This window comes from Neoarius graeffei, chromosome 7 (genome assembly GCF_027579695.1).
Source record: "Neoarius graeffei isolate fNeoGra1 chromosome 7, fNeoGra1.pri, whole genome shotgun sequence".
NCBI classification, from domain to species: Eukaryota; Metazoa; Chordata; class Actinopteri; order Siluriformes; family Ariidae; genus Neoarius; species Neoarius graeffei.
In genome coordinates this window covers 63,214,921-63,231,535 of record NC_083575.1, presented here as the reverse complement: position 1 = coordinate 63,231,535, position 16,615 = coordinate 63,214,921, and the positions used below count along the sequence as shown (strand labels likewise).

Genomic DNA, 16,615 nt, shown 5'->3' with positions numbered 1-16,615 from the left:
TGGCATGTGTAGCTTGGCAGAGAGAGAGAGAACAAACAAACGAAAGAACACAGGGTTAGTCGCTGGTTTTACCATGGGTAAATAAATATTGTGGCACATTGAGCACTGCAGAAAGTTAAAAAGAGTCATGCAGTGTGTTAATAAAGTAAATCTTCCAGTGTAACCATGGACTGATGGCCAGCTAGCAGACCTGTGGAACATGAATGTGTGGTTGCACTGAAATGTACAGTGGGATCCAAAAGTCTGAGAGCACGAGTGAAAATGCTTCTATTTTGCATTCTTTTGTAATTTAATACAATTTTCATGACAAATTATTGACAACAACTTGAGTGAAAAGAATCTTTGAGATGTTTAGATGAATTTCAGAGTTTCTTAGTATTTGGTACGTCCCCATTTTGCTTTAATGACAGTGGGCACTCAAACTAGCATGGACTCCACAAGTTTGCGTAAAACCTTAAATTTTAGATCAAATCCATCAGAGTGTTGTATGAACACATGCTTTGATAGAAGAGATTAGTGGCGAGAAAAATCTGGCCTTTTGTACAAAGTACTGTAATTAACATGGGTGTCAGACTTTTGTACCCCAGTGAATGTTTTCATGTGTTTTAATATGACTATACTGTTGCATTTTTTTTATTAATTAAATTTTAAGGTCAATTTTAGTCAGAGCTACTCTGACATAGGTGGAATATTTCTGTGTCATCAGTGAACCATACAGCAGCATTTTACCAATGGATTTGAACTCAGTAAGGCTAATTGGGCGGCATGGTGGCGTGGTGGTTAGCACTGTCACCTCACAGCAAGAAGGTTCTGGGTTCGAGCCCAGTGGTTGACGGGGACCTTTCTGTGTGGAGTTCGTATGTTCTCCCCGTGTCTGTGTGGGTTTCCCCCACAGTCCAAAGACATGCAGGTTAGGCTAATTGGTGACTCTAAATTGTCCATAGGTGTGAGTGTGAATGGTTGAGAGGAGAAAACCTCTATAATAATCCAGTAGAAGGCAATGGGAAACCACTACTGTAATGTTCTCTAGAGACTTTGATGGCTGAAGCCATCAGAGTGGCCACATCACTGTAGTGATATGCCAAAATGGATGGATGGAAGGCTAATTGATGACCAAGTAGTGAAAAACCCCAGTGAGCCAGTGCTGTGAAATATTTATGGAGTTTTATTATGATTTACACTGAGTCAAGCTTATAGAGCTAAAATAATGGCCCAACCTAAATTCTACATCAAATTTAAAATACATCATTCATTTGCTCATCTTCAGTAATCACTTTATCCTGGGCAGGGTCAAAGTAGCTCTGGAGTCTATCCCAGAAACCATAGGAGCAAGGTGGGAGAATGCCTGTACAGTACATCAGAGGAACCCAGAGGGAGAATGTTAATTTAATTGTCTTTAACTGCTCAAACTTATTTTCATTGTCACACACTGTCACTTACGATCACTGATGTAAGATCGCGACATGAGACATGATATACACTGTTTGTTTTAACTCATTTAATAACAATTCTATACTATTACCCACCAAATATACACACCAGTACATATATACACACAATACACATACATAATACACACACACACACACACACACACACACACACGTACTTCTATCTTTGTGGGGACACTTATTGACATAATGCACTCCCTCGCCCTTTATCTTAACCTTAACCATCACAACTAAATGCCTAGCCCCAACTCTAACCCAGATCTAATTCTAACCTGAACCCTAAAATCAAGTCTTAACCATGAAACAATCCTTTAAAGACATGAGGACTAGCCAAAATGTCTTAACTCTGTTGGTAAAAAACTTATTCTGGTCTGCAATATGTAACAAGTACACACACACACACACACACACACACACACACACACACACACACACAGTCAGTTCATTCTGAAATATGTTTGCTCTGACTTACTTAGTCTTTGTATCCTCAGAGTGTCAAAAAACAATCAGGTATGATATCCAAAGTAGAGCTAACCTTCCTGGATGTTAAAACTAGGCTATGTGTAATCAATTTACTGGTCTAATCATGTAAGTTATGCAACCCCAATTCGAAAAAAAAAAGTTGGGACATTGTGTAAGACATAAATAAAAACAGAATGTAAAGATTTGCAAATCATGGAAACCCTATACTTCATTGAAAATAGTACAAAGACAAGAAGTATCAAATGTTGAAACTTAGAAATTGTTTTTTTTTTTTAAAGTATATGCTCATTTTGAATTTGATGTCAGCAACACATTTCAGAAAAGTTGGGACAGAGGCAACAAAAAACTGAAAAAAGTTATGTAATGCTAAAAAAATAATAATAATAATTTGGTTAATTGGCAACAGGTCAATAGCATGATTGGGTATCAAAAAGAGCATCCCAGAGAGGCTGAGTCTCTCAGAAGTAAAGAAGGGGAGGGGTTCCCCGCTCTGTGAAAGACTAGGTGGGGAAACAGTGCAACAATTTAAGAATAACATTCCTCAATGTAAAATTGCAAATAATTTGGGGATCACATCATCTGTGGTACATAATATCATTAAAAGATTCAAAGAATCTGGAGAAATCTCTGTATGCAAGAGACAAGGCTGAAAACTGACATTGGATGTCTGTGATCTTCAGGCCCTCAGGTGACACTGCATTAAAAGCAGACATGTGTCTGTCGTGAAAATCACTGTATGGGCTCAGGAACACTTCAGAACACCACTGTCTGTGAAAACAGTTCATTACTGCATCCACAAATGCAACTTAAAACCATATATGAACAATATCCAGAAACACTGCCACCTTCTCTGGGCCTGAGTTCTTTTATGATGGACTGAGGTGAAGTGGAAAATTGTCCCGAGGTCTGATGAATCAAAAGTAGAATTTCTTTTTAGAAAATCATTGACACCAAGTCCTCCAGGCTAAAGAGGAGAGGGACCCTCCAGCTTATCAGTGCACAGTTCAAAATCCAGCATCTGTGATGGTACTGTATGAGGGTGCATTAGTGCACATGACATGGGTAGCTTGTACACCTGGGAAGGCATCATTAATGCTGAATGATATATACACATTTCAGAACAATATGCTGCCATCCAGACAAAATCTTTTTTAGGGAAGGCCTTCCTTCTTTCAGCAAGACAATGCCAAACCACTTTCTGCACATATTAAAACTGCATGGCTCTGTAGTAAAAGAGTCCGGGTGCTAAACTGGCCTGCTTGCAGTCCAGACCTGTCTCCCATTTAAAACATCTAGTGCATTATGAAGTGCAAAATATGACAAAGGAGACCCTGAACTGTTGAGCAACTGAAACTGTATATCAGGCAAGAATGTGACATTTCTCTTTTAAAACTACAGCAACTGGTTTCCTCAGTTCCCAAATGTTTACAGTGTTGTTAAAAGTAGAGGTGATGCAACACAGCGGTAAACATGCCCTTATCCCAGCTTTTTTGAAACATGTTGTTGGCATCAAATTCAAAATGAGTATATATTTTTCAAAAAGCAATAAAATTTCTCAGCTTCAACATTTGATATGTTGTATTTGTACTATTTTCAATGAAATATAGGGTTCCGTGATTTGCAAATTATCACATTCTGTTTTTATTTACAGTTTACACAGTGTCCCAACTTTTTTGGAATTGGGGTTGTGGAGCTTTAGAGGTGATACTGTCAGAATCCTGTTATTTTGGTGGAAAACAATGTTCAATAGGTCTCCTTGACATGTAACTCTGAATTTGAGTTCAGGTACTGCTCAGTTACATAGGGCACACTTTGTTTTCTGGGATGGGCAGTTGGCAGTAGGAGTTGGAATTGCTGTGCTGCTCATTAGGTTTCGGTGACGTGGTGCTAGCAGCAGGGATTCTGGCAGCTATGGCTGACATCTCGCCCATGTTGCCGTCACTGGTCATGACTGCTCGGTCTGTGGACTGGTTCACCTCCACTGTGGTGTTGCGGTTGCAGCTGAACAGCTGAATCAGGCAGTTCCTGAACTGAACAACACAAAGAGGGCAAATATCAGGACAGTTTAGAGATCAGGCATCTAGATTTTATAATCTCAGCTGGCAGCACAATTGTAATGTAGCCGAGTAAACTTTTCATGGGCTCATGTGACCTTAATTTTTAAAAATTGTTCAAAAGAATAGGCACAATGGATAGGAAAAGAGGTCAGAAATGTAAAAGGAGCAGTGACAGATGGTGGTGATATTACTGTAGCTTGGAGGGTTAAAATCTAATATTTATCTAATATTAAGCAATTACTGGAAGAGGTTGAACAAAATATCATGATTTGTTAGTGGCAAGCAAGCAATTATTTGCCAATTTCAAAGGCAGAGGCAAATATTTGCTTGGGAGACATGAACAAATTACAATACTTTGTAAAAACCGAGTTCAGTTATTGTTTTATCATTCAAATGATTTTTTAAAAAATGCTGATTATAAAGTTTGTGTGACGAGTCAAACAATAACAAAGAAATCAGATGCAATCACTTCTATTTACATCTCATAGACTTCAAAATACAAAAATGCAAAGTAACTGAGCATGTGCAGAATATTATTTGTAGGCAGTTATTTGCAGTTCACTCAGCTAATCAAAATTACATAGAAATTATTTGAATAATAATTACTTTTAGTTGCCATTTCAAAAGGATTTTGCGTAAAAAAGAAAACCAAAGTAAATGATCCAAATTATTAGCGTTCATTATTCCCGTGATGGTATTTCACATGCGCCCTCTCAATCACTGCTAATGATGTCAGTGATTTTTTTTTTTAAATCCCCCCAAATGCAGACAAAATGTACTCCGTGTAATCATCTCACATGCCCATCACTGACAGGACACATGAATTTATAATTGTGGGTTCATTACAATTTGCCTGAGCTTTGCTTATTTAAAGCATTGTGTATTTCTCTCAACCCGTTTCCACAAAAGTTCAAATGAAAAAAAATTGTTAATAGTAAATAATCTGTATACATGTGTATATTATAAATGTCCATATGTATATAGGTGGCTCTGGACACTTATAGTAATGCTTTTATGGCTGAAGACTGCAGTTGTCATGAACAGTTTTGTACTCAAGTTTCCATCAATGAACAGTTTATAACTTCAACAAAATAGACTTCATGTTAAAACTATAATGAATTTCCTGGCTTCACAGTTGTACTTTGACTATATAGGACACAGTTATAGAAGCTAGTTATTTATAATCACATTGTCTTTTATCACCCAAATGAGAATGGGTTCCCTTTTGAGTCTGGTTCCTCTTGAGGTTTCTTCCTCATGTCGTCTGAGGGAGAATTTCCTTGCCACTGTTGCCACAGGCTTGTTCATTGGGGATAGATTAGGGATAAAATTAGTTCATGTTTAAAATCTTTAAATTTCTGTAAAGCTGCTTTGCGACAATGTCTATTGCTAAAAGCGCTATACAAATAAACTTGACTTGACATATGTATATATCATCCACCCTTGAAAAGAAGGTTGTATATCAAGACCATTACTCCATAGAGTTTAGATATTCCTATGGATCTACACTGTTAAAAAGAGTAAACTTTATCCTAAAAGCCACAATAAAACAGCAATTTCTTTTGTAGTGTTTGTAGTATGTGAACAAAGAAGTAATTCTATCAAAATGGCAGATAACTGTAATCAAGGCCGTTCAGGCATTAGAGCCTGAAAATGAAATGATATATTCTAAATCCTAATATGGTGGGAAAAAATTTTCAGAGCTCCCTTCATATCTCAGTGTTATTAGAGCGGAGTGTGCAACGTGTACTGAACATCACATAGAGGGTACATATCTTGGGGTCTAGGTAATGCATCTAGGTTTTATAATATTGCTCAGCAGGCAATACAATTTTTATTAATTCTCCAACAGGGTTTTTCAAAATTAATTTACAATACCAATTAACCTAACCTGCATGTCTTTGCACTATGGGGGAAACCGGAGCAAACCCGCACAGACACAGGGAGAACATGCAAACTCCACACAGGAAACCCCTCGTCAGCCACTGGGCTCAAACCCAGCACCTTCTTGCTGTGAGGTGACCATGATAACCACTACACCACCGTGCCACCCAAAAGCACAGCAAAGCAATAGCATAACATAACTGATATTTATAGTCCAATAGAGCATACAAAATAAATTAAAAAAACCAAACACACACACACACATAATGCGGATTAGTAGTTTTAGAGGCAGGAAGCTGGTAACTTAACCATCTTAAACAATTCACCGCCAAGCCGTCAGAGGGCATCCTCTCCCAAAGCTTTGAAATTATTCTTCTCTGGTTCCCCTCATTTCCAGCACCTGTTTTGTGCTCCTCCTAATTAGTCTCCCTATATACCAGGGGTGTCAAACTCTTTTTCATGGAGGGTCACATCACTAAATTTCTAGGTTATTGAGGGCCAAATAATCACCTGACATCCATTTAAAAAGGGCAACCATGAAATCAGTATAGAAAAATTATTAGTTTATTCAAGAACGTGCATTTGAGAAGGCACATGAGGTGTCTATAATAGTGATCACTTTCACCAGTGTCCACCATTATTGACACCCTGTGGAATTAAGTGATATTTACAATTGTTATGGATTGATCTTTGTGTAACATTGTTGAAGGAGATGAAGTACTTTAAAAAAGTAAAAGTGCTGTGATTTATAATAATTTTTTTTCTGATTCATAACAGAATGGAATGCTTATAGAATATTTGGAATCCTACTGCAATAAATAGAATTAAATTCATCGCATATAAAAAATTACATACTTGAAATATTCAGATTTTTCTATTCCATTCAGAAAATATTATTTTTGCAGTTTGTTGTAAATATCTACCATATATTACAAAATCAGTAGCCATTTTATATTTTTAGATGTAAATTTAAAATCTCAATTTAAAAAAAATTTGACTTTTGACCTGGATTTTCATGTGGTTACAATATCAATTGCCTGTTGATATTAATTGGTAAACTACAAAACTAGAAATTAATACAAACAACAAATGATTAACAAAATGTGATCTCTGAAAATACTTAGAAAGTGGGTAGAAAGTGGAACAAAAAGATTTTCTGACACAGGTTAAACATTCAGTTCATTTGTTTACAAGCATTAGAATTACTTATATACGTAAGCATCGATATATTTATATAAAATATATTTTGTACTAAATATAAGTCTATGTAAAACAAATTTTAAATAAAAACTGTTTTGTTAACTTAATACAACACTGATTTTTTTAAAATAAATAATCATCTGGATGTCGATAATTGTGGAACGGTGTCGATAACTGTGGACAAAGGTGTCAATACTTGTGGAACAGTGTCATGTGATCTGATATTCTAAGTAATCAGGAATCGACTCGTTTTTTTTTTCCAGTGGAAGTTTGAGTAACTATTCATGCACAATTTACATATTAAGTCTTTTCTACTTTTGCAATGGCCAAAAGATTGTTAAGGTGTCAATAATTGTAGCTGCCACTCTACTAATTTCCCATTCATTTAATTTGATTCAATTTCAATACATTTCCAACCTTTTGTTTGATACCTTTTAACATGGAAACATAAAAGTGAGAGCAGTCAACAATTTACATTCAGTATCTCAATAGGCTATAAACTTGCCTGTCATCACCAATGTGGCAGTAAAAACTTCATTTGATTTCAATACGAACATCTTTAAAATTTACCTTCCATACATTTCCCATTCATTCATTCCCAATATTTTCAAGGATATTCCAGTGTGTTTTGTTTGATGTTTTTAACATGGAACATACAATAGAATTAATAACATCAATGAAAATAAGTGCAGTCAACAATTTACATTCAGTACAGGCTATAAACTTGCCTGTCCTCACCATTCAAAAACTATGTTGCAATAAAAAGTGTATTTGAGTGTGTGTGTGTGTGGGTGTGTTTCTTGAAAGTTTCAACACTATCAGCTTTCCTTTTCTTTGACAACATCTTGACACTTGACAGCAAGAAGCTAGCTTGCAGTCTTTCTTTAGTCATGAACGATTAGCTGTTTACTTGAAATAGGTTGTCACCACCTAGTTGATGGATGACTGACATATTGCATTTTGTGGGAATGGTTGACGCAACCTACATTCTTTGGTTGACATGCAGGCCATTTTGAATCTTTGTGCAGGACTGTTGTGGCTTACGAGCCACGTTTGACACCCCTGCTATATACGTTCTGTGTTTTAGCCACATAGCTGTTTAGCAGCTGGTATTTAGGTAGACTTCTGCTGCTGTTACTTCAAACAAACATGGTTTATATATGGTGAAATGTGGTAACTGGGTCACCAATAAATAATGACAGAGTTGATGCTAAAATGGCTAATGCTGACAAAAGCAGAACCAGCAATAATTATGCCATTCTCATGTTCTTGGATGGATTGGATTTGACCAAACTAGCTGACCAGTTTCTGTTATGTTAGCATCATGAATTAAGATGCTCCAAACCTGCAACTCTTTTTCTAGAAACATGTTTGAGTTTGAGTTTCCCCTCCTAGAACTGCCACCTTATTGTGGTGGAGGGGTTTGTGTGCTTGAATGATCCTAGGAGCTATGTTGTCGGGGGCATTACGCCCCTGTTAGGGTTTCCCAAGGCAGACAGGTCCTAGGTGACAGGCCAGACCAAGAGCAGTTCACCAAAACCCCTTATGGAAATAAAAAAATCAAGGACCGTGACGTCGCCCGGTATGGCGCAGCTGGGGCCCCACCCTGGAGCCAGGCCTGGGGTTGGGGCTCGTATGCGAGCACCTGGTGGCCGGGCCTTTGCCCATGGGGCCCGGCCGGGCTCAGCCCGAAGCGGTGACATGGGCCCGAACTCCTGTGGGTTCACCACCCACAGAGGTAGCCGTAGGGGGCCGGTGCAGTGTGGATTGGGCGGCAGTCGAAGGCAGGGGCCTCGACAACCTGATCCCCAAACACAGCGGCTAGCTGTTGGGACATGGAATGTCACTTCGCTGGGGGGGAAAGAGCCTGAGCTTGTATGGGAGGTTGAGAGGTACCGGCTAGAGATAGTTGGGCTCACCTCCACTCACAGCTTGGGCTCCAGAACCCAGCTCCTCGAGAGGGGCTGGACTTTCCACTTCTCTGGAGTCACCCACGGTGAGTGGCGGCGGACTGGTGTGGGCTTGCTTATAGCTCCCCAGCTCAGCCGTCATGTGTTGGAGTTTACCCCAGTGAGCAAGAGGGTTGCCTCTCTGCATCTTCGGGTCGGGGAGAGGGCTCTTGCTGTTGTTTGTGCCTACGGGACGAATAGCAGTATAGAGTATCCAGCCTTCTTGGAGTCCCTGGGAGAGGTACTGAGAGGTGCTCAGACTGGGGACTCTATTGTTCTACTGGGGGACTTTAACCCTCACGTGGGCGACGACAGTGACACCTGGAGGGGCGTGATTGGGAGGAACGGCCTCCCCAATCTGAACCTGAGTGGTGCTTTGTTATTGGACTTCTGTGCTAGTCACGGTTTGTCCATAACAAACACCATGTTCGAGCATGGGGTGTCCATAAGTGCACGTGGCACCAGGATACCTTAGGTCGGAGGTCAATGATTGACTTTGTTGTTTCATCTGATCTCCGACCCTATGTCTTGGACACTCGGGTGAAGAGAGGGGCTGAGCTGTCAACTGATCACCACCTGGTGGTGTGTTGGATCCGCTGGCGGAGGAGGAAGCCGGACAGACCTGGCAGGCCCAAACGTATGGTGAGGGTCTGCTGAGAACATCTGGCCGAGCACTCTGTCAGGGAGGTCTTTAACTCCCACCTCCAGGAGAGCTTCTCCCAGCTTCCGAGGGAGGCGGGGGACATTGAGTCTGAGTGGACCATGTTCTTTGCCTCCATTGTTGACGCGGCTGTTCGGAGCTGTGGCCGCAAGGTCTCTGGTGCCTGTCGTGGCGGCAATCCCCGAACCCAGTGGTGGGCACCGGAAGTAAGGGATGCCATCAAGCTGAAGGAGTCCTATTGGGCCTTGTTGGCCTCCGGGACTCCTGAGGCAGCTGACAGATATCGGCAGGCCAGGCGTGCCACAGCTCGGGCAGTTGCGGAGGCAAAAACTCGGAACTGGGAGGAGTTCGGTGAGGCCATGGAGGAGGACTATTGGTCGGCCTCGAGGAAATTCTGGCAAACCGTCCGGCACCTCAGGAGGGGGAAGCAGTACTCTGCCAACACTGTTTACAGTGCGGGTGGGGAGCTGTTGACCTCGACTGGGGATATTGTTGGGTGGTGGAAGGAATACTTAGGGGATCTCCTCAATCCCACCATCACGTCTTCCATTGAGGAAGCGGAGGCTGATGACTCAGAGGTGGACTCATCCATTACACAAGCCAAAGTCACAGAGGTGGTTTGCAAGCTCCTCGGTGGCAAGGCACCGGGGGTGGATGAGATCCGCCCTGAGTATCTCAAGTCTCTGGATGTTGTGGGGCTGTCTTGGCTGACACGCCTCTGCAACATTGCGTGGCAGTTGGGGACAGTGCCTCTGGAGTGGAAGACCGGGGTGGTGGTCCCTCTTTTTAAGAAAGGGGACCGGAGAGTGTGCTCCAATTATAGGGGAATCACACTTCTCAGCCTCCCCAGGAAGGTTTACTCCAGGGTACTGGAGAGGAGAATTTGGCCAATAGTCGAACCTCAGATCCAGGAGGAACAATGTGGTTTTTGTCCTGGTTGTGGAACACTGGACCAGCTCTATACCCTTCATAGGGTGCTTGAGGGTTCATGGGAGTTTGCCCAACCAGTCCACATGTGCTTTGTGGATCTGGAGAAGGCATTCGACCATGTCCCTTGTAGTATCCTGTGGGGGGTGCTTCGGGAGTGGAGTATGGGGTTCGGGGCTCTTTGCTAAGGGCTGTCCAGTCCCTGTACAAACAGAGCAGGAGTCTGGTTCGCATTGCCAGCAGTAAGTCAGACCTGTTCCCAGTCCATGTTGGACTCCGGCAGGGCTGCCCTTTGTCACCGGTTCTGTTCATAATTTTTATGGACAGAATTTCTAGGTGCAGCCAGGGGCCGGAGGGAATCCTGTTTGGGAACCACAAGATTTCATCTCTGCTTTTTGCAGATGATGATGTCCTGTTGGCTTCTTCAAACCAGGACCTTCAGCATGCACTGGGGCGGTTTGCAGTCAAGTGTGAAGCAGCTAGGATGAGAATCAGCACCTCCAAGTCAGAGGCCATGGTTCTCGACCAGAAAAGGGAGGCTTGCCCTCTTCAGGTTGGTGGAGAAGTCCTGCCTCAAGTGGAGGAGTTTAAGTATCTCGGGATCTTGTTCACAAGTGAGGGAAGGATGGAATGTGAGATCGACAGGCGGATTGGTGCAGCCTCTGCAGTGTGGTCGCTTTACCGCTCTGTCGTGGTGAAGAAGGAGCTAAGCCAAAAGGCGAAGCTCTCGATTTACCGGTCAATCTATGGTCCGACTCTCACCTATGGTCATGAGCTTTGGATAATGACCGAAAGAACAAGATCGCGGATACAAGCAGCCGAAATGAGTTTCCTTTGCAGGGTGGCTGGGCGCTCCCTTAGGGTGAGAAGCACAGTCACTCAGGAGGAGCTCGGAGTAGAGCCACTGCTCCTCCACATCGAGAGGAATCAGCTGAGGTGGCTCAGGCATCTCTTTCGGATGCCTCCTGGACGCCTCCCTGGGGAGGTGTTCCAGGCATGTCCCCCCGGGAGGAGGCCCCGGGGAAGACCCAGGACACGCTGGAGGGACTATGTCTCTCAGCTGGCCTGGGAACGCCTCGGTGTTCTTCCCGAGGAGCTGGCCGAGGTGTCTGGGGAGAGGGAAGTTTGGGCTTCCATGCTCAGACTGCTGCCTCCGCGTCCCGGCCCTGGATAAGCGGAAGAAGATGAGATGAGATGTTTGAGTTTATTTTAAGAGCTTCCTTTTCATGTAGCGCTAAACACATTGACCTCTAACACAGTGACAACTTTTGAGAATTTTCCCCTCAGAAATTAGTCATGTCCTCATATGAATTAATGGCATCACTAACAATTATTTATTAAAATATCTATTTCACAGACATAACTTGTAATAGAAGCTGACTTTAATTTCATTTAGATACCTCCTTAAAACCATGAGCCTGAAACCAAGTGACCAAGGCAAACCAACAAAATGGAAGCACTGTCGTACTACAATCCTTCTGTATCTCTCGTTTATTTCTGTAGTAAAAAAATATAACAGGCAGGCAACAGAAGCAAGAACTGCTAAAGTTGATAGACATCTGTGTATCTTGGAAATAATATTCACATGAATGCACCTTTTACTCACATAAGCAAATTGAGCCCCGTCTCCAGATGCGTGATTGATTTGTGAAGATTCATCACTTATCAGTCCATATCAGGAAATGGCATACATAGAGAAATTCCTTTAATCAGTGTGGCAGCAGGGGCATGGTCAAGCGCCGGTCTGTGACAGGAGGGCGGAGTCAGGGAAGGTAAGTGGCAGAATCACTACACCTGATGTCAATTAACCTGTGTCTGTATGTCTTCCCAGTGACCGCGCCCTACTTAGGAGAGCGAGAGCAGAGGAGCTCTTCCCCGAACCAGACGCCGATTGTGTGTGTGTGTCTGTAAATTTCGCAGTAATTGCTCACTGAAAAGTGTAGCAATAAAATGCTGTATCAACCTGAACTCTGTCCTGCCATCTTCTGTGCTCCACCCTTATACAAGAACCGCTACAGTGGTGCCGAAACCTGGGATCTGGAGCGCAGACGCCGAACAGCCCCATGGAGTCTTCCCTGTTCGCCGACCTGGTCCACGCCCTCACCACGACCCAGCAAAGCCAGCACCAGGCACTAGTCACGCTCCATAAGGAGCAGGAGCAGCGATTCGAGGCCCTGGTGTTGGCCCAGCAAGAGGATCGACAGGCGTTCCGGCACCTCCTCGCGTCGGCGGGGTCTACCAACGCTCCCACTGCAGGCCCGTCCCCCCTCACCCTGACAAAGATGGGCCCACAGGATGACCCCGAGGCTTTCATCACGCTCTTTGAGCAAGTCGCGGAGACCTCGGGGTGGCCGATGGATCAACGCACGGCGCTCCATCTCCCCCTGCTAACGGGGGAGGTGCAGCTGGCCGCGCTACAGCTCCCCGCCGACCACCGGGTGGCCTACGCAGACCTTCGCCGGGCTGTCCTCCAGCGTGTGGGGCGCACCCCTGAACAGCAGCGCCAGCGCTTCCGCGCTTTGTGCTTGGAGGAAGTCGGCCGGCCGTTCGCGTTTGGCCAGCAACTCCGGGACGCCTGCTGGCGGTGGCTGAGGGCCGACAACCGCGACGCTGAGGGGATCATCGACCAGGTGGTACTGGAGCAGTTCATCGCGCGCTTGCCAACAGGAACCACGGAGTGGGTCCAGTGCTACCGCCTGGCGTCGCTGGATCATGCCATCGAGCTGGCGGAGGACCATTTGGCGGCTGTCCCGGCCGCAGGACAGCAGACAGCCTCTTCTCTCCTCTTCTCTCTGTCCCCCTCCTCCTGTGTCCCGTCCTCACCCCATTCCCCCACCGTGGCCTGCCGCACCCGCGGTGCCCTCCCGTTTCTCCCTTCTGTGTCTGTCTCTTCCCCCCCTCAGGTGAGTGAGCCTCAGAACACCGGTGCAGAGAGAAAGCCTGGGCCGGTTTGCTGGCGCTGCGGGGAGCCAGGCCACCTCCAACAGCAGTGCACAGCAATGGAGGTGGGCGCGGTGGTTCAGATCCCCGACGCGCCAGGAGCCGCCCTTGATCGGGCCGGAGCGTATCGCATACCGGTGAGTATTCAAGGGGATACATATCAGGCGTTGGTGGATTCCGGTTGTAATCAAACCTCAATTCACCAAAGCCTGGTGCAAAACGAGGCATTGGGGGGAGCACAGGGGGTGAAGGTGTTGTGTGTGCACGGGGATGTTCACAGCTACCCTTTGGTGTCGGTCCACATTTTTTTCCAAGGGAAAAAATTTATAGTAAAGGCGGCGGTTAATCCTCGTCTCACCCACTCGGTAATTTTGGGGACTGATTGGCCGGGATTCGGGGAGTTGAGTCGTTTAGTGGAGAGTGGGTCCTGCCATACTTCAGCAGGGGGAGGTCCCGGTGTCGCCTTGGCAGGAGCAGCTGTCACAGAGCCATCTACGTCATCTCCGCATCAGAGTGAGGAGCCACAGGCTCTTCCTCTCTCTCTCGGGGAATCCCTTGCGGATTTCCCATTAGAACAATCGCGAGACGAGACTCTACGGCATGCGTTTGACCAAGTGAGAGTAATTGATGGTCAAACGCTCCCGCCGAACGCCACCCCGTCCTTCCCCTATTTTTCTATTATGAAGGATAGATTATACCGAGTGACGCAGGACACTCAGACGAAAGAGCAAATCACGCAGCTGTTAATTCCAAAGAGCTACCGGGAATTGGTATTCCAGGCGGCTCACTTTAATCCCATGGCTGGACACTTAGGGCAGGATAAGACACTAGCCCGAATAATGGTCCGATTCTATTGGCCGGGGATTCACGGCGATGTTCGTAGGTGGTGTACGGTGTGCCGCGAATGCCAGTTAGTAAATCCAGCGGCCATTCCAAAAGCGCCTTTGCACCCTCTACCATTAATCGAGACCCCGTTCGAGAGAATTGGGATGGATCTCTTCGGGCCATTAGATCGGTCAGCACGAGGGTACCGCTTTATATTAGTTCTGGTGGACTATGCAACGCGATACCCAGAAGCAGTGCCTCTGCGCAATATCTCAGCACGCAGTATTGCAGAGGCGCTCTTCCGCGTTATCTCCCGAGTTGGAATCCCGAAAGAGATTCTGACTGGTCAAGGCACCACGTTTATGTCACGGACACTGTGCGAACTGTATGGTTTATTGGGGATTAAGTCGATCCGCACCAGCGTGCATCACCCACAAACGGACGGTTTAGTTGAACGGTTCAACCGCACCCTCAAGAATATAATTTAAAAATTCGTAAGTGAGGACGCACGTAATTGGGATAAGTGGCTCGAGCCCTTGCTGTTTTCAGTGCGAGAGGTCCCCCAAGCCTCCATGGGGTTCTCCCCGTTCTAATTATTATATGGGCGTAAGCCGCGCGGCATTCTAGATGTGCTGCAGGAAAATTGGGAGGAGGGACCTTCACAAAGCAAAAACGAAATTCAATACGTTATGGACCTGCGCGCAAAACTCCACACCCTCACCCACCTAACCCAGGAGAATTTGTGGCAGGCCCAAGAACGGCAAACCCGCCTGTACAACAAGGGTACGCGCCTTAGAGAGTTCGCACCGGGAGATAAAGTACTCGTACTGTTGCCCACATCGAGCTCCAAATTGGTCACCAAGTGGCAAGGACCCTTTGAGGTCACACAGCGAGTCGGGGACGTCGACTACGAGGTGAGGCGAATGGACAGGGGTGGGGCGCTACAGGTTTACCACCTCAATCTGCTTAAACTCTGGAATGAGGAGGTCCCCGTGGCGTTGGTGTCTGTGGTTCCGGAGAAAGCGGAGCTGGGGCCGGAGGTTCAAAAAGGGGCATTAGCATCACATACCCCTCCGGTCCCCTGTGGAGACCACCTCTCCCTGACCCAACTCGCGGAGGTCGCCCAGTTGCAGACCGAGTTTTCGGATGTGTTCTCGCCCCTGCCCGGTCACAATGACCTCATAGAGCACCAGATAGAGATGCCCCCGGGGGTGGTAGTGCGTAGCCGCCCTTACAGGCTACCTGAACACAAAAAAAGGTGGTTCGGGAAGAACTCGAGGCCATGCTCAAAATGGCCATCGTCGAGGAGTCCCACAGTGACTGGAGCAGCCCGGTGGTCTTGGTACCCAAGGCCGATGGGTCGGTCCAGTTCTGTGTGAACTACAGAAAAGTCAACGCGGTGTTTAAATTTGACGCGTACCCAATGCCTCGGATTGATGAGTTGCTCGATCAACTAGGCACGGCTTGCTTTTATTCGACACTGGATTTGACAAAGGGATACTGGCAGATCCCCTTGACTCCACTATCCTGAGAAAAAATGGCCTTTTCCACACCGTTCGGATTAAACCAATTCGTCACACTTCCGTTTGGGCTATTTGGGGCACCCGCTATGTTTCAGCGGCTGATGGACAGGGTCCTCCACCCCCATGCCACTTATGTGGCCGCTTACCTCGATGACAATATCGTCTATAGCAATGACTGGCCGAGGCACCTCGAACATCTGAGGGCCGTCCTTAGGTCGCTGAGGTGAGCGTGGCTCACAGCCAACCCAAAGAAGTGTGCGATTGGGCGGGTGGAAATACGGTATCTGGGCTTCCACTTGGGCAATGAGCAGGTGCGTCCCCAAATTAACAAGACGGCAGCAATTGCAGCCTGCCCGAGGCCCAAGACCAAAAAGGGGGTGAGACAGTTCCTGGGGCTGGCTGGCTATTATCGTAGGTTTATACCTAATTATTCGGACGTCACCAGCCCGCTGACTGATCTGACTAAAAAGGGGGCACCAGATCCGGTCCAGTGGATGGAGCAATGCCAGCGGGCTTTCTCTGAGGTAAAGGCTGCACTGTGTGGGGGGCCACTTTTACACTCCCCTGACTTCTCTCTCCCCTTTATGTTGCAGACAGACGCGTCGGACAGAGGGCTGGGGGCTGTTTTGTCCCAGGAGGTGGGGGGGGGGAGGACCGCCCAGTCTTGTACATCAGCAGGAAGCTGTCGGTGCGTGAGGGGTGCTACAGCACCATC

General features: G+C 45.7%; 1 protein-coding gene across 1 annotated transcript in view; it reads right to left on the bottom strand.

Annotated features, from left to right (window-relative positions):
• Positions 1-3,730: 3,730 nt before the first annotated feature.
• Positions 3,731-16,615, bottom strand: part of valopa (vertebrate ancient long opsin a) — a 39,351-nt gene continuing 26,466 nt past the window's right edge. Inside the window, exon 5 of the mRNA XM_060926227.1 lies at positions 3,731-3,964. Within this exon, the coding sequence (XP_060782210.1) occupies positions 3,731-3,964 (234 nt within the window). The remainder of the gene's footprint in view (positions 3,965-16,615) is intronic.